Source organism: Lytechinus pictus, chromosome 18 (assembly GCF_037042905.1).
Source record: "Lytechinus pictus isolate F3 Inbred chromosome 18, Lp3.0, whole genome shotgun sequence".
Lineage (NCBI taxonomy): Eukaryota > Metazoa > Echinodermata > Echinoidea > Temnopleuroida > Toxopneustidae > Lytechinus > Lytechinus pictus.
In genome coordinates, this window is record NC_087262.1 from 16,124,295 (window position 1) to 16,150,080 (window position 25,786).

The 25,786-nt window shown below is 35.0% G+C and overlaps 1 protein-coding gene across 1 annotated transcript; it reads left to right on the plus strand.

The window, feature by feature from the left end:
• Nucleotides 1–863: 863 nt before the first annotated feature.
• On the plus strand, nt 864–24,509 carry LOC129281900 (gelsolin-like protein 2). Its single transcript, XM_054917830.2, has 11 exons — nt 864–1,267; nt 10,942–11,051; nt 13,047–13,208; nt 14,004–14,069; nt 14,793–14,920; nt 15,821–15,941; nt 16,261–16,374; nt 17,164–17,360; nt 19,066–19,147; nt 19,708–19,803; nt 20,458–24,509. Exons 2-11 carry the CDS (start codon nt 10,980–10,982, stop codon nt 20,551–20,553), a joined length of 1,134 nt encoding a protein of 377 aa, XP_054773805.2. The 5' UTR covers nt 864–1,267; nt 10,942–10,979; the 3' UTR covers nt 20,554–24,509.
• Nucleotides 24,510–25,786: the final 1,277 nt, after the last annotated feature.

Genomic DNA, 25,786 nt, shown 5'->3' on the forward strand with positions numbered 1-25,786 from the left:
TTTTTAAGGGTGTTTTTAAGTTCACCTGCATATTTGTGAAAACTGTCACGGAAACCATCCAATCCCAACCAATATTTCAATGTGGAAATCATTTCTTTAATGTTCTTGAAATTATATTCTCGTTCATATATCAACATTTCTTTAACCGAAAGGTCGGCTCTACCCTACCCCACCCTTGTATCGCAACTTACATGTGCAGGTGAATTCGGTGTGACCATCAGTTTTTCTCGCATTCATTTTCTACTTTAATTTGATGAAAATTGGGGGATTGAACTTGTGAAATGATATATGCTTATAATCCAAATGAAAAGAGAGAGAGATGAAATAAAGAAAGGAGAGGACAATTCGCAGATGTACAGGGGCCCGTTGCAGAAAGAGTTGCAATCAATCGCTACTTTAAAAATCCTGCGCAACTTGATTTTCAACCAATCAACAGCGCGCATTTGGGACTTGCGGTTGATATTTTGACTTGCGTTTAAATGCAACTCTTTCTTGAACGGACCCCTGAGCAGATATCTAATCATACATGCAGGCCTTATTGTATCCATGGATCCTACTAGGAGCTAGTGAGGGGGAGAGAGGGGGAGGGGTTGCATGAGGAAGAGAAGGGAAGGGAGAGGGTGAATTCAATAATGATGATAGAGAAAAGGAAAGAGAAAGGAGTATGTAGAGAGGATTAACACAAATCTTTATACAAAAAGAAAAAAAAGGGTGACACTGAGTAGGAAATAGAGATGAGAGGGAGAGAGAGAAAGAGAAACAGGAGAGATGAGAACCTCGATGTACTTTGAACTCCATAGCCATAGAGAGCTGTCAGTACATAATACACCAGCGGTCTGAGAGTATTTACATGAACTATATTTATCAGCAGCAAGTCGGTGGTCGCTGAAGTTCAACTTCTGAATTGCTCCACCCATTTTCATCAGGCAGCTGCTTTATGTAGAACGGTCGATTGTATCCTTTTTTTCCCCTCACTTGCAAAGACTCGCGAGTATACCTACCTCTTGTAATAGCGTGTTCTGAGAAGACCGGAGCTGTCTAAGTGGCTCTCACAGTCACCAACCTGTTTGCCTTCATTGGTATACATTGTGCTGTAGAGGTATAGACACAGATCAATCAAATTTACAGTGACCATCACAGAGGAATAGTTATTGATATTGTGCGATTTTGATTGATCAAGGGGAATAGTTCATTCTGGATTTTCGTTAGTTGGTTTTCTCAGTTTGCCGAAGCGGCTCGACTGACAGTTGTAGTCTGGATTGTAAAGGTAGGTTTGTTATGTATTCCTTTCTCATTGCTCAGAGGTGGTGTTCACTTGTTTGTTTCTAGAGGGGTTGTTGCAAGAGACCTGCAATTGGTAACAAATCAAATTTAGGTCCCGAATTCAATGACGAGTCTTGAATTTAAGTGCAAAGTTGCAATTGACTGCTGGTCTGTCTATTCCAACAGAAAGTGTTTGTGTTTTGTTAGCCTTTCACTCACAAATCACAAAAAACATATGCTACTTGTTTATTATGATCTATCATTTGCAAATATCAGAGTGAAAGTTTTGCAATCGATTCCAAAGAAGTTTGTTCCATGAACCAACAAGTCAAATTTTATTGTACTGTAGGTGTTAGGCCTAATTTTTTTTTTTATAATAAAGTTTATTAGTTTAAGAGGCCCTATATGGAACAATGAAAGTTTAATTTACAATGAAAGTCATATAGAAAACACAGAAGAGAAGAATCAAAGGAATTTAGACAAAATATAGAAAAATATGTATACAGGATGGAAATAAGGAAATTGAAACACCTAGAACATATTGAAGCATAGCATATATCACTATGTAAAAACATTTTTGAAAAAAAAAAAAAAAAAACATGATAAAAGTGGCCTTTTTTTATAAATATAGATCGCAAAACATAAAATAGGCCTATTTGCTAATATACAGTATGCCTTTTGACCACCACAATTGCAACCATCATCATAATTGCACATCGTCTTAGCTGACACACGGCCATCTGGTAAACTCTCCCTGCCAGCCGGCCACGAGACCATGACGAGGAGAAATTACAGTCAAGACGGAAGATCGGACAGATCTCTGTCATCTTTAACCGTGTGCGGTTACCATTGATTAATTTTGCAGTGAGCTGAGACCTATGATTAGGAAGGGGATATTGTCTTTCCAGGGGCATGTAACACAAAGCCTAGCAGTTGATCGTGGAACCATGTATCTGTGATCGATTATATCAACCACAATGTAGAATTTAAAAAAAAATCAATTTTATGATCAATTGCTATTCGCTAAGTTTTGTCTTACAGGAGTCAGATGTCTTGAGGAAAAAGAGCTGGGAGAAAATTGCAAGACATTTATTTTTGAAAAAAAAAATGTAGGCACTGTTTTTCGTAATTTGAGGTAAAGATAAAATGGACACATATCTGCCATATTAAAGGAAGCGTCATGTGGGAGTGGTTCTAACTCTTGTAATCAGAGGGTTGTGTTTTAGAATCCTGTGGTAGCGTATTGTCCTTAGGCAAGGCATGATCAATCCACACTTTGCCACCCTCCGCCCAGGTGTAAAATGGGTACCTGATAGGATGTGATAACCTATGTAGTTTACCTAGCAATTGACTCTGGAAACTCTTGTTAGAATGTTCACAGGGAGTGATGAAAGTGCTTGCTATAAATTGTGCCTGACCAATTTAGCATCCAATGTGAAAAGTCAACAATTTTCAAGGGGTTGTTTTACATGTATGTATACACATAGCCAGTGTGAGCTGTAAAAAAATTGTGAGCAAGTCAAGTGACAGAGCCATTAGATTAAAATCTGTAATGATATATCTAAAGTTTTTAGAGAAGTGGAATATTATTATTAAAGGGGAGTTGTTTTTCACAATGTACACAAATCCCGGGGGGGGGGGGGCCACTTACATTGACGAGTGGATACCATGCGCGACCAAAAAAAAACGAAAAAAGGATGTCTTTTTCAAGATAGGGCACGTTACGTACGTAACGTGATAAGGGTGTCAAAAACACAAAAATAATGAAAAAAGGGTATCTATTTCGCTAGGAAAGCTACGTGTTTAGGGTCAAATTTGCGGGGATGATAAAACAAAATTAAAATATTTTATTAAGGATGTCCTTTTTGCCCCAACACTACATGTTTAGAGTCCGATTTGCGCGAGGTGTGGAAGGTGGTGCCGTACTTAACCAAATGATGTGTAAAGGTAAAACCGACGACCGACGGACCCGTGACATATCACTGTACTTGTTTAGGGTTTCATTTCAGGGAATACTTGTCAAGAGTATCGTTTTGTTTCCAATAATTGTTAAGGGTATGGTTTCACACACCAATACTTGTTAAGGGGTGCATTTTCAGAATATGGAAAATACGTGTTTAGGGTGCTTTTCGAGACCTCATGGTGGCGCATGGTATCCACTCGTCAATGGAAGTGCCCCCCCCCCCCCCGGGCACAAATCATTGACAGAGACTTTATGCTGCATATTCATACCACTTTCTTGGAGTGAAGGGTTTTGTAAAATGGTTGCAGTGCTCCAGATTTGGTGTCTTCATCAGAACAAGACAGTTAAAGGAAAATAAAACCTTTGGAACAAGATAGCTTGTGTGAAAAAGAAAGATCAAAGAAACAAATCAACGGAAGTTTGAGAAAACTTGAATGAATAATAAGAAAGTTTAGGCATTTGAAGTTTAGATCATTATTGTTATTTAGATCCTCCCATTGGCAATGCGACAAGGATGTGTGATGCCACATGTGTACAACTTTCTCATTACTTACATATATTATATTTCACTTAAAATGCTTCTTTTATCACATCTATCTGTAGATAATGAATTCTTTCAATAGGAGGGCTTGTAATACATATTTTTAAAGAATATATCATGGATAAAGAGTTTGTATCAACATAAGAAATAGCAAAAAGAGAATTTATGGGGGTATTTTATAGTCCATCAAAGGGAAAGTTGTTCACATGTGACATCACACATATTTGTCGCATTGCCAATGGGAGGATCTCCATAGCATTAGTGATCGCAATATTCAAATGCTAATAAATTTTACATTATTTGATTTTTCTCTTTCCACACAAGCCCACTTGTTCCAAGGGTTACATTCCCCTTTAAAACCACCTCTAACTAACTAAAAGTCCCCCATCCCTTTCCCCTTTCAACAGCACTTCTTCATCCCAACATTGTAGTGAAATATTTATGTGGCATATCATGATAACCTTTAATTATTTATTTGGTATGCAAATCTTGGGAGACCAATCAAGAATTATCCTCATTATCAGTTCTTGAACTTTGAACAAATACGTAGGAGGACGACAAAGTGGTGTTATAATTACCATCTTTCAAAATGAGGAACAAAAAGCTGACACATATATCTGTTCTGTTATAATATGTCAATGATCTAATGAAAGAAGAATTATTTATTTTGAGTACTGTAATTTTTGTTATCCATAATAACGTCATCGAGCAAATTTTCCTCTACCTATTAATAACTTGGTTAAACTGTCAAGTTTCAAAATTATTCAAACCTATCAAAATAAGAGACATATTACACAGTTTAACAAAAAATGAGAATACATGATAGGTTTGGGACCCCATAGAAGCAGAGCTTGTGAGAGGGGCCCCTTATAAAGTACATTACAACAATAATGAGATGAAAAATTATTTACAATGATAATCTAGAGAATAAATAAAGAAAAATACATAAAATCAAGGTTTAAAGTCATAATTGATGGCAAATGATCTATTTAATGCTAGATTTAATAATGAAACCCTGAATGAAATATTAACTTTCTCTCTTTGAGTAGCAGGAGATCAATAATATCTCATGGAATCGAAAGATCTGTCTTAAATTGCATTGAGTGTCTAGTGAATCAATCCCAGGCATCAACTCTGTGACATGATAAGTGTACCAATAATTTTCAGGGTGATTTACATGTATACAGCTCCCACAACTGGTGGCAGCGGTGGGAGCTAAAAAAATGTGAGCAAGTAAAGCAATCGAGCCATAAATTCAATATCTGCATGTCTTGGTATTATAGGGCATATTTATTTGATATATCATCTTGCAAGAAACAGAATAATTCAAGCAAAATTGGAATGAAATGGGGGTTTAAGGCATCGGATATTTTATAGGTAATACGTGCCAATTTTGAAGACTACTCTGAATTTGATGGAAAAAAATGATTTCTTCGTGATTTCTTTATTACTATTTGGGGGCAGCTAGGGCACTTCCACTAGAATATGAGTGTATTCTCATAATAGCTACGCCAGCTTACTGCAAGTCATTCTGGGCTAGGCATACTTTTTATAATCAATTCGATATTTATCTTTTAGGTCAACAAACAACATCCATGTACAATATGCAGATTATCAATGCTTTATATTTTCAGTGTGCTATTAGGGCAGACTAAAAGATGCTCACTTTATTCATGCGATTCTACTCTATCATGGGTCATGTGACTACTACTGGTATAAAATTTATGTAATTCATGCATAAATCAGCCATTTTCTATTTTAAGTTGGAGTAGGGTGCTTTAAGGTCATGCTATTGCTTCTGCTTGATTAATTAATGACTGTTTAATCAGCCTGATAGTGTCTTAATGATTAACTCACTTCTGTAATCTTGACTACTGGTGATAGTATATCAAAGTTAGTGGACATTAATCAAGGGTCGTGAAACCATGAAATGCTTGGTAATTGAAAATTTGCAATAGATGTACAGTATATAATGGAATCAAATGTAATTTAGTTGTGGTAAAGTTTCAAGAATGTAGAGTTGACTATGATTAAAATATTTAAATCTCAAAGATATTGTTATTACTTTTGTTATAGTAATGATAATTATAATAACAATAATACTTATGATTATAATGATAATCAGAAAGCTATAAAGTTGTATCTTGATATTATATACATATAATGCTTGTGAAATGGTTCTATAAAAAAAAAAGAACAAGTTAAGTGTTGGGTTCTCCCCCCCCCCTTTTTTTTTTTATTGCGAACTGCGCTGGCAGTATCAGCAATTTTCAGTCTTTAAAAGGTTGCTCGCTTGTTTTTGTTTTATACATGTGATGTACATGTACCTTCAAAGTCATACAAGATGCAAGACATCTTTGCAAATATGGTTTCAGGCAGGTTTACACAGACATTTAAATATTAGCATCTAGCCAGGGTATGAAATCATTTAGGGGCTATTTTGTGCCACATTGGAGCATTTGCTGAATTTCATGGGCTGATTTTTTGCTCAACAAGCAATTATGCAATTATGCTGTAAAAGTAATTATAAGCAATTATGCTGTAAAAGTAATCCCATTGAAATAGAATATTGATTTTCTTAATGTTCATGAATATTGTTTGTGGAAAATCTTAGGGCAACTTTAGAAAAGATAGTTACCCAAAATTTCCCAAAACATTCTATCTTACAAATTTTAGGGGCGATCTCGGCTGTCACGAAATCGCCCATCGCCCTCATTTAACATTTTTAATTTGAATCTAATATTTCTTCTGAATTTAAACCAGAAGCTCTTGATTAAATAAGGGCAACTGGGTCCTTTTCCATATTTGCATAAAAAGTTTAAATCTACTAAAACCCATCAATTTGAACGGCTGAGAGTAAACTCGTTAGAGAGATGGAGTATTTGGTATTGTATAAGAAGTCTTTATGAAATGTTACCTAGGTTTTTCTTTTATTTGTCATAAAAACCTCTGAATTATTTGGAATGGGTTTTTGATGGTGTATTAGCAAGTAGGTTGAGCACACAAGCTAAATTGCAATGGTGCTGGTAGTCTCTCAACCATGGATGTGCGGTGGTGTAAATGCAACAGTTTCTTTTATTTAGAGAGTTGATCCATGACAAGTCATCCATTGTGTATGCTTTGGTGATGGAATATTAAACAGACTTAATTCAGAAATGAATACAATTAATGAAGATTATATAGAGCATTAGCGTGGGGTTTACAAGGTCTGTAACACTGGTGTTTGTAGGTTGAACTAAGGGTGTGTTTATGCTTCCATTGCGAGGACAGAATCAGCATTTTCAAACGTCGATCCAAAACGCCGATCGTAAACGTGGTTCTGGAGTGCTGTTTATGCTTAACTTTTCAGAGGCGAAATCACGATCTCCAGCTGGCTTCGCATCGTAATTTTCGTTGAGCAGGAAAGCGAGGTCAAATTGGGCGCGCCCTTTTTCGAAAGTATTTTTTTCCGAGTGTTGTTATTGGGAAGGTACGTCGATTGTTATATAAACATCGAACATTTTCCGATATTTTAGTCATTGCATGGAGCTTCTTGATATAGCCATATAATTTCCACCATGGTGAGGATAATAGTAAAAAAAAAAAGAATATTAAGTATACAAAATAATAGAATATCTATTTGTTTATGCTACTGGGGCATCTTGCGATGTCTCCTCATTATAACTCATGTTCCAGGTTATTTTTTGGTGTAAATCCCTCAACGTTCATCGTGATGACAAATTGGAAGAGTAATACTAGTAATAGTACTAATGCAAAACAAGGAAGATGAGAGGTAATTCCGTGGAGGTAACATGCGACCATGGAGCAATGCGACTGCATTTGCCCGCGGATTTTCATCTCACTGGAAGCATGTACCAAATGACGTCATTTAAACACGTTTACGATCGTGGTTCTGTTTATACTTCCCCAGAAAGCCTGCTTCTGGTCAAACGACGTTTACAAACGCACCTTTTTGTGAGTTTACGATCGGTGTTTTGAAACAGCGTTTAAATGAAAGTACCGGGTAAGCATGGACGCAACCGTGTTTTGGACTAATCACGTTTGGAAACGCTGATTCTGGCCTGAAAAGTGGAAGCATAAACACGGCCTAACTGAACTATGATGGGGGGGGGGATGTTTCGACCACAACCAAATTTGTAATGCTCCACTTGTATTTTTGTGGGTTCGTTTTGGTTTGTTGTGAATTTGATTGACGTTATTTTACATCCAATTTTTATTTCTTCAGTGCTACACTTAATTGTCTGTCTTTTATTAATAAATCAAAATCCAAATAGCTCATATGATATGCTCATGCAGTCTCATCTTCCTTTTATTAATTTTTCCTTGCAATATAGTCAATGAAATACTCTTTATACTCTCATGTGATTTGTTTTCACTAAATCGAAAGTTCATGTGTGGCACCTTCCATCAAAGAGATTGAAATAATTTGCGCTCGGTGAATGACTTTGTAACAGCCACTCCATGAGAGTATGTGCTCTAACTATTAAAAACCAAGTGCTAACTTTATCAATGCCCTGAGAATACCTGTCGGAAAGACATCTGTAGTAAGCAACCCGGATCACTACGATTATTGAAAATAAATCCATCTGCGTTCTGAGTCCCAAATCTTCATTGATATTCTCAGCCCACTTTTCCCACTCATGGGGGCCTCTTGTGCCATATATGGTAACCTGTTTACGCACTCCAGCCAAACATTTGCCATCGTCATGGCAACATGATGCCCTCTGTTAGCTTGTTGCGGTATGAGTAAGAAAGTTTCACCCCCTTGTGCTTCCTCCAGGTTGACTTGATCTTGCAATCTTTTCATTGCCTTGTCACCTTCTTCTTTATTTTCTTCTTTTTCCAATCTTTCTCCTTCTCCTCTTCTTCCTCCTCTTCCTTTTTCTTCTTTTATTTCTTCCCCTCCTTCTCCTGCCCATCCTTTTCCCCCTCTCCCTCCTTTTTTTCTGCTCCTCCCTTTTCTTCTCTAGCTTCTTCCCCTTCCCCCTTCTTTAATTTTCTTCATATTATTCTACTTCTTCTCCTCCTTCTTCTCCTCCTCCTCTTCTTTTTCTTCTTCTTCTTCTTCTTCTTCTTCTTCTTCTTCTTCTTCTTCTTCTCCTTCTCCTCCTCCTCTTCCTTCTCCTCCTCCTCCTCCTTCTTCTCCTCTCTTTCTTTCTCCTCTTCACCTTTCTCCTATTTTCACCCTCTTCTACTTAATTTTCTTTATCCTTTTGAAGTGACTGTTGTAAATTTTGCATTCATACAATATATAATGAAATGAAAACCATTTTAGTATTCACACTCAGGATTAGATTTTCCTTCATTTTGTTTGTTTATTTGTTTGTTTGTTTTTCAGAGTATAGCCAGAGTTCATAATCTAAATATCTTTAGTCTTTATTTACTCACTTGCAATTCCCTATATCAATGTTGGGGTAAGCATGCAGGGAACAATATCAAATATATCCCTTCAGAATGATTTCAGTGCTAATAGGATTTTGGTACATTAATACATTTAAAATAATTCAATAAAACTGAGATTATTTCATGTTATAGGCATGAGACATTTTATTGATAACACATTGCTTCTTATCTCATTACACCAAGACATGGACACATTTTGACATCTCGTACAAATATTCACAGAAGTTCATGACATTTGGCTCTTGGCTTTCAATATACTGTTTCTCCCTTGTGGGTTTTGCTATGCACGCTATTGGAGTAAAGGCCATATTAGTTTCAAATCGTAGCCAATCGTACAATTGCTATGACGTCATAAGGACTAGATATTAAATTCCCTTTAATTCTATGAAGGATGATAGCATCATAGCAGTCCATTTGTACAATGATTTAGAACATTACACAGTAAGATATTTCATGTCTCGATATAAGCATCAAATTCTTCTACGTTTTATTCCAAAATCCGGTTGCGGACCAATCACAGGTGTGCGGTGGTATAGTGTCAGGATCAGTTTATGCGCTTAACATTGCCTGTGAGAGAAAACAGGGAGTGTTTTTTTTTTAGGCATAGAATTGAATTTATTTTCATAACCCCACAATATATTGCAACATGATATATGTGACAAAATAAAATATGTACCAAACATTCCACAAATATGCACAAAATTTTCATTCATGCAAGGAAACGTTTTTTTTATATGATTTGCATGAGTCGTGAAAAAAATTGATGGTGTGAATAACAGTGTTAAAGAAATATTATTATTAAAAGGTGAAAAAACAACCCCTCTGCTATATAGTAGACACTATTAAAGAATCTTGGAATATTTTTCTTTCTTCATGGATTAGGGCCCTCTATCACAAATGTCTGCAATGGATTGCAATTATGAGAGAACATTTGTGATTGGTTCCTTGTTGGTGTGATGAAGAAAGTTCACATGCAACAATGACTTTGATTGGCCAGCACCATGAAGTGATTGATAAAAAAATCTTTGTGATATGGAGCCCACATATGTTATTACTGCTTCAAGGATCTTAATGAAAAGGAGAAGGGAGAGGCAACAACAAAAAGGGGAAATGAAAGGAGAGGAGAGAAGAAAGAGAGAGAGGGAGAGAGATAGTGAGAAAGACAGAGAGAGAGAGAGAGCGTGAGCGAGCAAGCAATGCATTTCCACTGTATCGGAAAGAAGCAGAATAGAAAATCAATATCTTTCCTGTTTATATAGGCATGGGTCTTGAAATTTCTGGCGTCGTATTAAAACTCATACTGAATTTGTAGACTTTTACACTTACATGTGTACATGTAGAAGATACAGTGCTGCCAGATATTGCATACGTATATATTTTATAGTTAATTGTTTCCCCTCTTGATTTAATAATTTGAAGACCTGTACTGTCCATGCACGAGCATTTCCTTTCGAAATTCAAATCATGAACATTAATTTTTTTTTCTAAATCTGTGCTTGTTTTTTTAATTCTCATGTCATGTAAAGCCATGTGTATGAATCTGCTTTGAGTTAGTTATCATGGAGGGAAGATTTTGAGAGAAAATTAATATGACTAATTGATACTCTGCTTTAATATTGAAAACAAAAAGTAATTCAGAATGCAGAAAATAGTTTATTAGTTTAAGTTAGCTTTTGATGTGTAGTTAACTCTATTATCAATTAATGAATGTCAACAAAATATAACATATGTTTCTTTTCTCTTTTTGTCCCGATTTTACCTTTCGATTCAGATTTTGCCAATCAAGCATTGCACTGAGATCCACACAATATGCAGAAGGCCAAAAAGTACGAGTGGCAAGACACAAATCTTGCCCTTTTTGGGTCGCAGACAGAAAAAGATGTAAGTAATGTAATGATGTCTCTTGACAATTAATGTTGCAATTTTGCAATATTATAATACAGTCTTCATATTTGAGCAGATATTGGGTATACTTCTTACTGCTAGGGTTGTATTGTGAGTCTTTCAACCTCATGAAGCTGAGAGATCAAACTGATTTCAAGCTTGGTCAGTCAAGCTCGGAAGGTAATTAAGGTCAATTTATGTCAAGCCAATGACCATGACCTCTGTTAGGTACTTAAAGTTTAAAGGTGTACCCCTGACTGAAAATTATGTGGATTCAAGATTAAAATCGGGCAAAGAAAACAATGAAAATTTCATCAAACTTGGAAATAACAACATTATGACATTTCAAATATTTGCATTAGTTTGGTGAAACAGTTATATGCATCTCTTTAATATGCAATATGTGAGCTGATAATGTCACCTCCCCACTTATTCTTTTGTATTTCATTATATGAAGGCATGTTCATTTCATTTTCCCCTCCTTAAGAATGTAAAATGTAGGATTGACTTCTGCTGATTTACTGTGTATGATAGTCATTGCTGAAACTTGTTTCATTACAAGGGAGACATGCTTTATGCACATGTATGAAAGTTTGAAATGGTTATGATTTCATGTAGTGTATTGAAAAACTTAAGTGTGAATGTGACACCATCCGCCCACCTATTGCATATTCTTAACTTCATAATTGTTAAAAAGAATATTGTTAACATTTGAAATTCTGAATGAACCCTTTTTATCTAGATGTAATTATTTTCAGTACCCCTTTAAACCTATGACACTCTTTTTATGTGCTTCCCATTTGTATCCACTCCTTAGAGCCTGTCTTTTGTAAATCTCTCAAAAAGAGCAAATCACTATTCCAATTGATAACTAGATTTTAATACAAATGTGTATGCCCTGAAACAGTTATGATGTGGATGATAAGCAATGAAAAAGTGTTTTACAAGATACATTTTGCGATATTACATGAAAATTTATTTTGAACAGGTGCTCAATCAAAATAAAACATCTGAATGGTATTCCCTTTTGATATAAAATCTATTCCAAAGCATGGACTGAGCTAAAAATTTCAGGATCTTTGCAGCTTTTTGATATCAAATCCCTAAATTTGGAAGATTAAATCTCGAAGAACTTTTTTAGAGGATTATAAAGATATCACATATAGAGGGCGCTATATATCTTTGATTTGAATATTTAGATTTTAAATTTTTACAGAGAATCAGCTATTGAAAAAAGAGTTCAGAGTTAAAAGACGACTATAAGATTTTACGATTTTAATGTAAGATGATACTCAAGTATAGTTCACGTTATTGACCCATTACCAAAACTAAAGACAGGCTTTGATAAGGACGATCCTTTGAATACAACTCTTTCGATCGTACTTTATAATATATAATAATTTCAGTTTTGTTTATTTTCATAACGCACAAAATATACAATGTAACATCCAACAAGAAAGAATAAGTGACAAAGATATAAAAATAATACAGTACATTACAATCATTCAATTAAATAGGCAATAGTTATAAAATTTGAACGTTTCAGATTGGAGACAGATATATAAAAAGATGAGAATATGAAGGGCAAACTATTAAAATGCAGAGCTTGTAATTTATAGTTTCCGTATGAATAAGTTATAAGTATTGTCAATTTGTTTCAATATCAATATGTTACATAAAAAGAGAAAAAGAAATTTACCTTTAAATAAAGGAAAGAGAGAAACAGGGAAAAAAGGAGATGAGGGCGGACTGAGAATAGTAAGAGAGGAACAGATCGGAGCCGAGGGATTATCACTCAGATATGTGTTAAAAATACAAGTTTTCAAATTACGTTTAAAAGAATATATTATGGAACTGGAATTTTAAAGCCAGTTTGTGGATTATTCCAAAATAATGGCCCTTTTGCCAATAATTGTAGTATGTGAAAAAGCAGTAGGAATTTGTCAAATTTTCTCTAAATTTACTCTAAATTTTCTCAAAATCTTTCTAAAGGTGAAGAAAGAAGCGGCAGAAACAGAACCAGCATGGAAGGGATGTGGCCAGAAAGTCGGTCTCCAGATCTGGAGGATTGTAAAGTTTAAGGTGGAACACTGGAACAAGGAAGATTATGGAGATTTCTTTGATGGTGACTCCTACATCATTCTAAACACCTTTGTGAGTTTCGAACATACTCTTAATAATAATAATGATTTAGAGTAGAGCGTAGGAAATTATTTTTATTTACATAGGCAACTTTGGGTTGATTGCTGAATTCTAAGGACTATTACTTTTATTTCAATTTCAGAAACTATTTGAAGGCGATTGAAGCCTACTTACAAAATTGAAGGTTGCAATATCGCTGGAGACATGAACATCATAATTTTGTAGATATTATATTTTTTCCTTCAAGTAATTTGAAACTCTCAAAGCCAAATACTCCAAAATACTTATTGCAGACGTTTTTTATACAGTATGTTAATTTCCCATCGATTGGCTCTCTTAGCAATTAAGGATATTTTAGCAATTCTTCATTCTAGCACAATATGACCTGTAAAGTGTAAGCCTTTCTACTTAAAGTCAATATTTTACTGATTTTCCACTAGACGTGTTCATTGCACTGAGAAAAGCAAGAAGATGGTTGCACAGTAAAAATTTAATTTTCTATGCATGGGCAGCAATGCAGTATCATATGTGATAAATTAACTTTAAAGATATCAGATTGTTTAAATTACTGTTCAAAATTGACATCTATCACAGGTTCGCTCTATCTTATCACCGACATGACAATGTCAACGATATATTTCATGAGGATACGAAGATTATACAACATATGAACAATTGAAAATGATATGCACAGTCATGTAGCTCAATTTGATACACAAACTTCAAAATATAAGTGTTTGATGTTCAGATACAGAGTTCAAAGTATGATATATTTTTTGCTTTTTATGTTCATATCACAACCAATAGAAAGAGGAAGACAGCGAGGAGTTGAATTACGATGTACATTTCTGGATAGGCAAGCATTCAACGCAGGTAATTATTCATTAACTTACCAGATTTCATCAACACAATGTGTAAAATCAATAAATTTCATTGCATTTATTTTTATTGTTGTTATTACTATTATTCTTATTATGTTTCCATAATGGCAAAATTACAATAATTCTTAAGTCTTTTTTTATACAGGCCCCAAGTTCAAGTTGGGATGAATACAGTATCCATGAGTAATTTATTTTTTAGATATTTAAGAGGATCTCACAAGTACATTTCCTTGTGTGGCTTAGGGTACATGTCTTAAATTATTCCTCCATAGGCTCTTATGTTAAAAATGTAATTTGACAAAACCACCACCAAAGTGTTAATAATACAAATTATACCCTTGTTATTTAATAGGTCATTGAATATCCTTTACTTCTTGATGGTATAAAGATATGTTTTCAATGCTTCTTCTTGGTAGGGGGTGTGCAGCCCATGATACTTTGCAGCTTGGCTACAGCATCGGTGGTGTTAAATATCCTGGGGCAAATAATTACATTTCCAAGGATCCATATGATATTCCTTCAGGGTACTTCCCTGAAACAGTTATAGTCCAAATTTATGTTTATTTAAAAAAAAATCAGATGTTTGCTATTGATTTTATGTGAATTTTTCTTTATACCTGTAAGTTGTTGATTAAGGTAAGGTTTGTGGGGAATTCCCTAATATGATCGGACTTAATAAGAGGCAGGTAACTTGACTATGTTTTCTGATTTACAGGATGAGTATGGGACGGCAGCATACAAGACGGTGGAGTTGGACACGTACCTTGATGATAAACCAGTACAACACAGAGAAGTGATGAATAAAGAGTCAGACCTCTTTAAGACTTATTTCAAGAGATTGACGTAAGGGCTGGATCGTTAATTCTCAAATTTAATGTTCAATTGATATAAGATTTTCAGGAGGATAGGTGTCATGTTGTTGGATTTTCTTTGAAGTCAATTTCCAATAGTTGTCACAAATGGAATCTATCTTCAAACTAATCTAAACAATCATACAATTTTTTTTACGAATACCTCTTTAATGTTGGGTGTTTTTTTAATCATGCTGGAATACTCGAGAGTGTGAAGAAAGTGCATCCATTGTGTGCGGGCAAGCCATTATCAAATCACCAGCCCTATCAACAATTTATCTATTAAGTGCTGTAGGATGTTGATTGTTGACCTTGGTCCCATAACACAAAGGTTAGCAATTAATTGTACATTGTAATCAGTGCAATCAATCGTAAATAAATGTTCTACAATGATTTCTAAGCTTTGTGTTACGGGCCCCAAAAGGGGATGACATGACATTCGTCTAAGATAACTGGTTAGTGTTAGTGTTGCAACAGGGTTTTGTGTTGGGTTTAGGATTAGGTTTAGGATAGAATAGTGTTAAATCCGGGGTTGAAATTGATTACTCCATTAGTGTGGAATTCACAGCCGAACAATTATCGCTGGATGTCATGTAACCCCAGAAGGAGCTATGTAAAAGTATAATTATTCTTGTTTCTTTTATATATTACAATGTTTGATCAGGAAGGGTGTTTCACAAAAATTTAAGTATGACTTAGAGTCGCACTTAAATATTGAGTTGTGTACGGTATGAAAGGCTTGACTGCATTGGTCAGATTGTGTCATGAGGACGCGCACTACAGCGTATCTATATCTATCAATAAGATTGCGCGTTGCATATCATGTACGCGTCGGCATTTAAGTGCGACTTAAGTCATACTTAAATCTTTGTGAACCCCCCTGTTTTGATAGGTATATGAATGGTGGTGCTGATAGTGGTTTCAGGCATGTCAAACCAGAAGAGTACCCACCCAGACTACTCCACTGTCACATGGAAGGCAAGGGAAGGAAAGCATGTCTCAAAATAAATGAGGTAAATATATTTTGAATTTTGAATCTTGTGGATGATAAAAATTGTGTGATAATGTGACGGATATTGATAGAGATAATAACAATTAGAATTAATAATATGTCCTTTGAGATTTTGCAAATCCATATTTATTTTGTATTTGTATTTGATTTTATTTAACTGTACTGAGCAATTTGATACTTTAAATTGCATTATTAAAAATCTTCTCATTACATTGATTAGGCTAGTTTCTTCTCGATTTATTTTTAATTCTATCTTCCATAGTTCCAAGTCAAATTGTATATTATTTTTTTCAATAAGCTTTATTATTTGATTTATACAGGAAAGGAAAGTGTCCAAAAAATGCCTGAGGTCAGATGATGTCTACTTTTTGGACGGTGGAACAAAGATGTTTATGTGGTGTGGTTCTAGTAGTAAACATGATGAAAGGTTTAAGGTACGTCAATGAAAAGTGTTAATCCAGTTATCTTAAGATGTAGTTAGATTTAGATTTTAGATGGTTAAATCCCACCTCTGCCACTGAAAGTCATAGGAGTGGGTCTTGTATTCCACTGCTGCCACTGATAGCCATAGCAGTTGTTTTGTATCTAACTGCTGCCTCTGGCAGTCATAGGTGTTGGTTTGTATCCCACTGCTGCCGCTGATAGTCATAGGTGTGGGTTTGTATCCCACTGCTGCCACTAATAACTGTAGAAGTTGGGTTGTATCCCACTTCTGCCACTAATAGCTGTAGAAGTGGGTTTGTATCCCACTGCTGCCACCGGTAGCCATAGGAGTTGATTTGTATCCCACTGCTGCCACTGATAATCATAGATGTGGGTTGTATCCCACTGCTGCCACTGATAGCTGTAGAAGTTGGGTTGTATCCCACTTCTGCCACTGACAGCCATAGGAGTGGTAGGAGTGGGTTGTATCCCACTGCTGCCACTGACAGCCATAGGAGTGGGGTTTGTATCCCACTGCTGCCAATGATAGCTGTAGATTTTGGGTTGTATCCCACTGCTGCCACTGATAGTCATACGAGTGGGTTTGTATCCCACTGCTGCCACTGATAGCCATATGAATGGGTTTGCATCCCACTGCTGCCACTCATTGTCATAGTAATATTTTTGTATCCCACTGCTGCCACTCATTGTCATAGTATTATGATTGAAAATCACATTGATGAACTCTGGCCTATGGTTATTTTATCTTTCTTTTCTTGTTTGTCTATTTGAATCTGCAGGCAGCACAAGAGTTCCAGAGTATGACCGCCAAGAGGCCGCGTGCCGTCAAGGAGAGCCTTGACGAAGATGAAATCTCACCCGACCATCCATTCTGGGATTTCTTCACTGATGATGATGATGATGACGATAGTGGAGATGACGTCGATGCTGATGAGGACGCCGACGACAGCAAGACATTTGAAAGTGTGCTCTTCAGGTAATAATCCTAATGGAACCCAGCGATGGTTTGATCTAATCCCATTTTCTATAAAATGCCCGTTCAGTTCAGCCTTTCATGATCTTAGCCAATGACGAAAATCTTAGTGCTTGAACCTAGGCTGATGGTTCCATGACAATTGCTCCAATGGAAAATCTGCATGTTAAGCCGAACATAAAACCTAACCTCCAAAACTGAATAGAACCTAATCCTTATCTTTACATTATTCTGAACCAAAAAATCTATTACAATCCTTCCTCTATTCCGATGCCCTCTTAGATATTAAGACTGGAGCAAATGTCGCAGGAGCAAATGTCGTGACACCGGCCTGATATCTAGTATTTGATTTCATGGATCACTATGTCCAATCAAGTGTAAAAATGCACTGTGTGATCATTGTGCAGATTTGCGCTAGGGGCCCTGGGGTTGTTTGGCAAAGATATGAATCTGACTGAAACCTATCCTTATGTGCCAATATGCACATGATAATAAAAAATGTCATTAAATTATTTGAGGTAGCATGTGTCCTAAGTGCATGATCTGACCAACGAGACGAGATAATGCATGCAACTGGGACTTTATTAGTAAGTGTGATGTTTAGTCAGACACACATCTTTGTGAAACAACCTAGATCCCATTCCATCTACAACAGGTTCATCTGCTTTTCCTCACTTCGCCCTGTTTAGCATTTTTTGTCATAGTCTCAGTTAGGGTCTGCTCATTCATTTCAAAACCAAAAGCTATAAATGGCCCAGTTGAACATTAGACAAGGTCGGAAACACTAAGCAATTGAATTGCACATTTTACATATTATTACCCAATGATATTTGATGCAATATTTATTTGTAGCTGCTGTCATATTTTTTTTCCTGCACCAAATTGCATTCATTCTAAAGTTGGATTTTTGTAGCATTCGTTTATAGTCTGTTTGTTGTTTTGTTTATAAAATATAAAAATCGATCCACTGGGTCATGTATGAGTAAGCAAACATTAAAGATGAAACTCTGTTTTCAGAAGTTGCAAGAGTCATCTGCAGACATTATTTTTCTCATTTTCTTCCGGTGTATGTTCAAATGCCATGAATTTTTAAATTGTTCATCACTAAAGCCATTCACATCTATCCTGACACTTGTCATATTTTTGCATGGTTCAATAAACACAATACTAGAGGAAATTTCTGATATTCAGCACTAGTGAAGTTTGAATAGATGTATCCATTCATATTTGACCCCGCAACATAAAGCTTAACCATTATTTGTGCGGACCAATTTATATGATTGATTGTTATGTATGATAAATCATAAAAATCAGCCCCATGTCTAACAGGGCCCCAATGTTTTTTTAGAAAAATGTGTTGCCTATTGTGACATAAACTGAAGAGGTCATCATGTTATAGCTTAGTGAGTACACATTGAAATAGAGAGATATAATAGCATAATGCTTATTATGGTAGGAAAAAAATGTCTCCTGTGAACGTTGAAAAGTGAAAAAATTGCATTCAATGTGTGCTTTCTCTTGTAATCATGGTTGAAGGAGCGCACAATTAAAAAGCCAGTAGTGCTAATATACGCTCCTAGTATAGTAAAAGATGTCTTGTATTTTCGTTTTGCTGTCTGTAGTTGCCTTGTGGATTCTCCTAGTGATTTTGAGATAATTATGTTGCTGGGATATGATTAAATGAATACAAATATTTGTTCTTTTACAGACTCTCCAATTCATCCGGTGTGTTAGATTTCACAGAGGTTTCCAAGGGAAACAACATCTGCAGATCAGATCTTGATTCCAATGTAAGTTAATACAAAGCTTTATCAAAGTGATAAGTCTTCATTCCTCAAATTGGCAACATGTTTTTTTAAGCCTTTGTAGTTCAAAACAAAAAGCATGAATTACCCATAATATTAAGATGAATGATAATTATGAAATAGGATGCAACATCTGAAAATCAGATCTTGGCTCCAGTGTAAGTTAATACAAAGGTTTTTCAAAATAACAAGCCCTCAATGCTCAAATTGACAACCTTGAGTTCGAAACAAAATGAACGGAGAACAAATGAATGAAGATGAATGATAATTATAAAAACGGGTTACATTATCTGCATATTTTCAGATCTTGATTCGAGTGGAAGTAAATATAGAGATTTCTCAAAAGCGATGAGTCTTGAATAAACAAATTTGCCACCTCTCTTTCAGCTTTTAGTTTGAAACAAAAAGGATGGATAGCACATATATGAATTAGGATGAATAATAATTGCAAAACGGGATGCAGTATCTGCCACCAGATCTTGGTTCCATTGTAAGTTGATACACAGCTTTACCTCTGGCTTTCTCTAATTGTTTTCCCTCTGCAGGATGTCTTTATCCTAGACACAGGCATGGACTGCTTTGTATGGGCTGGTAAAGACGCAGACAAGGAAGAGAAGAACAATGGCATTCCCTATGCCACGGTAAGTGTCATGGTTCAAGGAAAATTCAAGGATTTTTAATAGGGGGCAAAATGACTTATTAAAGGAATAATTAGCAAAAATAATTGATGTAATATGGATCGATGCATACATACCTGAAATTTATTTTGATTAGCAAAATATTGTATCCTGTGGGAAAAAGGCTTAAATATTTACCTACTATTACGATGATTATGATGTTGGCGATGATGATGATGGTGATGATGGTGTTGATGATGATGGTGATGATGGTGATGATGATGATGGCGATGATGATGATGATGATGGTGATGATGGTGATGATGGTGATGATGATGATGATGATGATGATGATGATGATGATGATGATGATGATGATGATGACGACGATGACGGAGTGATGACGACGATGATGATGTTGATGATGATGTTGATGATGATGATGAGGATGGCGATGGTGGTGATGATGGCGATGATGGCGATGATAATGATGATGGTGGTGATGATGATGATGATCATTATCGTAATGGTGATGATGATGATGATGATGGTGATGGCGATGATGATGGTGATGATGATGATCATGAACGTGATGGTGATGATGATGGTGATTATAATGATGGTGACGATGACGGAGTAAAGATACATCTTTTTGTTTTCTCTTCACATTGAATACAGGAGTACCTGAAGAAAACCCTGCACAGGAATGCACCGATCAGCAGCCTGAAAGAAGGATCAAAATGCAAAAAATTCACGGAACTTATAGGTCGTTAAATCGGTTTGTCTCCCTCTGTAGTGTCAAATAAGAAACACTAGTCAACCCCTTTGGATAAAGCCAAGTACATACTTGTAATATTTGATTATTGAAATGAACAGTAGCCCATCATATGCCTTAATGTCATGGGTAAGATGTCATTGATTGGGTAACATACGGCAGCTGTCATATAGAGGAAATTCAATGAAAAAAGGGTTAATTATTATTTGTTAGCCAGAAGTCACATTGTAAGGTGTCTGCATAGATGTTACAGCATTTCATGGCTTTAATTCACAAAGACAAGTTTTCACACGAAAAAGATATTATCGATACTTCATGATGAAGATGACTGTCCCGTAACAAAAGATAATCAAGAAAAAATTATTACAGTCCAAATCAGATTTTTTGTGGCTATCTGAACTTGAATTTGAAGTAAATTACAATTTGAGAGTTATTTCATAGTCATTTTTTGAGGAATAAATTTCAATATTAGAGATGATGCATTTGTGCTACCATTGATGCGATATCTGCCGTTTTCCATGAAAACCTTGAGTTTAATTTGCTTTTGAGCACTTGGATCATGCTAATTTTCACTGACAGTGAAGTTACCACCAATGGTAATATGTATGCAGTGGAACTAAGAATTATCTTATGAAAATTAATGACAATGAAAAGAAACTTACACATATTTGTCCCCTGAACCTTTGTTTGAAAAGTAAATTATATAGTTTCTGACCATACTGTACAAATTTCTTGATTTCTGTATGAGAAAAACTTAAATTTATGTTCACATTTTGTGATATGTATGAGGAATTTAATAACTATTTTCTATTTTGATTGATAAGAACTTTTAAAGTTTTCATCTTCTTTTTTTTTGTAGACATCTTTGAAACTGTAAATTGGTTGTTTCTATTATTTTTTTTCTTCTATAGAGTTTTCATTTGTGATGAGTGTCGTTAATTGATGTTATTATTTTTTAATGTAAATAGTTATATATTTGCATGAGCTTTCTTCAGTTAATTTGCCCCGGGTCCTGTTTCACAAAACTTGTGATCAGTAACAGGTGCTACAATTCAATAATAGGTTAGCTATCAGCCAATCAGATGGCTGGATTTCAGTAGCTTACAACATCAGCCTCTAATGTGCCATTGGTGACAGGAATTATGACACGTCGGGGCCTAGATGTATTTCATCCATTTAATCATTGTACAATATTGGATTTGTGAACGTCTTGTTGTAAAATAGGATCATTATAGGTACACAGATATATTCAAAGCAGCAATATTCGTGCCCATTTTCATCCTTGACAATTACTATTCAAATGTTCATGAAAGTTGGCTCCACGTAGTGTGCTGGTACTTACTATAGACTTACATATATTAGTGCAACTACAACACACATACATCTTGTAGTGTTTAAAATCGAAGCACTAAATTGTTTCAATTTTCTATTTTGATTGATAAGAACTTTTAAAGTTTCCATCTTCTTTTTTTTTGTAGACATCTTTGAAACTGTAAATTGTTTCAATTTAGTGATCGTATCTGTCTGCGTAATGTCATTAAAGACCATGACGCGATTTCAGGGTTAGCAACTAAAAGATAGCCATAATGAAGGTCTTGTCTATCTTTTCATATTTAATTTTTTGAAGTATTGATACCCATGTCAAAATACAAGCAGTCATCTATACTAACTAACAGAGGTGGGAGCTCAAGATCTGGCCACATCAGACCAAAAGAGGTTAAAAGGTGGCAGTTGCTGCTACCCTGTTGGTGTTTTAAGGGATAGAGCTATATCGATCTGGTGCTGCTCAGTGGCTGCCTGGCCCGCAAATAATTGGGCCAAATGGATTTTCAGAGGGTATTTCTGATTAAACAATAAAATATGGATTTTAATTTTTTGGATTTTCTTTTTTCATATACAATACTGGTTCTTGAAAGTCTTAAGGTTTCAAGACAGAACCAATAAACGATTGATTAATGCTGTAATTTCTCCATTCCGTCATAAAAGCCATCACTATAGTACGCTTTGTAGTATATATTGATGCCAGATTCCAGGCAAAAAATGTAATTTTGCATGTAGCAAAATGTGTTTTTTGGTAATTCTAGTTTGTATATAATATAAAATTTTGTTCTCTCTATTGAATGAGGAAAGAGGCAAAAGGCTTTGACTTTGAGAGAATTTTACTCAAAAACTATACAATACTAACGTATGAAAATTGAACTTTCAAGCAATTTATCACCAAGGCAATTAGTCAATGTGATTTTATAGGCAAGGTTGATTTAGAAAAAGCTGATCGTATGGGCATTGTTGATACATATGCTAGCATTCCTTCTTTATTTTCTGACAAAATTCTGAAATATCTGACAAATATATTCTGGACCAATTATATTGAATTATTCTGTAGATAGATTAAGAATTTTTTATTGGTGTTTTGAGTTAAAATCATGGCTGTAATATGAAGGTAATACTGTGCATGATACAGTATGGTGTCTGCAAAATCAATTCCTAAAAGGAAAAGGGATATTGTATCTCTTTCAAATATGTAATGGAAAAAATATACATTTCTGTGTATAGTGCATGAGTTGAGATAAAAGTTCGTATGAATGTAGCACAAATGAAATTATAAATCAAACGTGCATGTCCTTCCCATACATAAAATATTCAAAATCTGATACAGTGTACTCATTATGTGTAGGTCTATACGCAATCATGATTACCATTGTTGAACATTATAATTCTTTCGGACAAAATTGTCTTTCACTCTTATAAGATAACTTTATTTAAGAGGAAACTAGTTCCTGTGAAAATAAAGCGAACATTTACATTGTGGAATTGTTTATAAGTAGAGATTATTTGTAACATAATTTGTAAAGTTAAAAACTTTTTTATGCTGTGTGAATATTTAATATACTCCAGTATTCAAATATTGTGACATAAGTTCCAGATTTAGACAAATTTCCAAAGTTCACTGTTTATGAAGTGCCATGTGCAGACTTCTCCAAATTTTAGTTTAAGTTGCTATTATTTTTGTGCATAGTTTTGAGCAAGATGCATTATATACTAGAAGATTAATAATAAAAAAAAGACCTGTGTCATCCAAGCTCGTCTGTTTCGATACACTTTCCTGATATACATGCCCGGCATAGAAGCTCTCACTGTAGTAAATGTAAATATGAAGATTATTATTTTAATTCTTTCAATTTTTTTAAATAATAATCTAGATATTAGGCCTTCCCCCCCCCCCCATCCCTATTAAATCTTTTAAAAATAAAAATATTTCAAAGATACAAGTCTTTTTTTAAGGGTAATAAGTACTACTGCCACTTCTATATTAGAGCAAGTTGGAGTTCATATTTAGTTGATTTTATATCATTCAGCTTCTCAAAGTTTGTTTCGCTCATTTCATGATCTTGTTTCCCCATTATGCTTGCTCTGTGTTGTGTATTTGCACAACTTTTTGCCACAAATAAGTTTCATATTCCCAATTATCAAAAATTGTAATATCAAAATTTATCTGCTGCATTAATGTGTAACATTAATTTGAGCTTGAATATATATATATTTGAAAGCACAGGCTTGAACTGTCCATGGGCAAGCACAACTACAGATATATCGGTCTCGAGATATAGGCCTTGGCAAGGAATCATTTTAAAAGAGATGTCATAAATTGTTCTTCGATTTCAGAAAAGATAGTATGCTTAATTTGAATACATCTAACTTATTGAAGAATAAGGAACTATATCGCAGCTTTTACCATTATTACATTTTGAATAATTTTAACATGATTATGGCAATAAAGGAACAATAATATAAAGTGACTTATCATGTTATCTTGGAATCATGTGTTGTTATGATTATATTATATATATTATATAGTAAGTTGGGAACAAATAATATGTACAAGTCACATTCAATTATTGATTAAATGTAATACAGAAGTGTAATTAAATAAAAATAAGTACACAGCCTATCATAATGACAAATTTTCTTTGTATATTTTGTTTTGTACTGTGACCCACGATTTTTTTAATTTTCATTTTATTTTATTTTTTGTTTGTCTTTTCCCTCTCCCCTGCTCATATTGTTTTTAAGATATCAGATATTATCACCCGTATCAGACATCTGAGCTGGTCATTTACAAAGTCGTATTGTCCTACATTATTTTAATACCGGGAAGGGATAGGTATATTGTTTGTATTTTCCCCGGTCTCTATGCGCGTATTGACTTTGCACGCAGAGGCGACGCAAAATATACCTTTGTATTTTCACTGGTCTCACATCCGGGCCTTTGAGGATGCTTATATGAAGAGATACACTTCATAATGTTCCACGCACCAACAACCTACGTCATAATAAAGACAACGCTGGATCTGGGTGCTTACAAGTACGTCATAATGGTAAAGTGCAGAGCCTAGACACTGATATTATCATGACACAACAGAACTCTATTCTTAAACGAAATATCACCATTTTCATGATTTTTGCTCTACAGTGCGTCCCAAAAAAAACTATACACTTTTGAAATGGCTGCCAAATAAAAAATATAACATTTTGGGGAAAAAGACTTACATATATGGAAAGCCAATAAAGTCAACTTTCAAATGACACCAGAAAATTGGAAAACTGTTCATGCTTGAGCGAGCACTGCTCACTGAAACAAAGGGTATGAAAATTAGGGTGGGCTGGAATTAGCCTTCCAATTTATGTCAGTTTTTAAGAGGCAGATCCTTTCGAACTTGCAAAGTTAAGGGCGTTGTGATAAATTAATGATCAACCGTGACCAGTTTTGGTTGCTTATGCAAATTCTATAAATTATTGAATTGAACTTTAATGCATGAGTGAACACAAATTACACTTTTGGGGCAGCATTTCAACTTTATCATTTGGATCTCTGTTTGGGCAGCATTTCAACTTTATCATGTGGATCTCAGCAGTGTGTTCATGATGGGAGTCGGGAGAATAGGAGATGAGGTAGGACTTAAGTGGGAGAAGTAGGTTGATGGAATAAGGGTCAACAGAACATTCAGCCCCACCCCCTCTCTCTTTCCCGCCCTCCCCTCCTGTTGAGAGACTGATGGCTATTGTCATGTACGCGTGAAGTCCAGAGCGGAATGTTGATTTAATGATTAATTCTGAATTGGGGCATCAACCTTTTCCCTTTCAATCATTTTATCAACAATTTATCAGTAAATCAACCCATTCAATGTGTAATGTGATCAATCAAACATTCAGTTTTTTTTTTCAATAAATTAT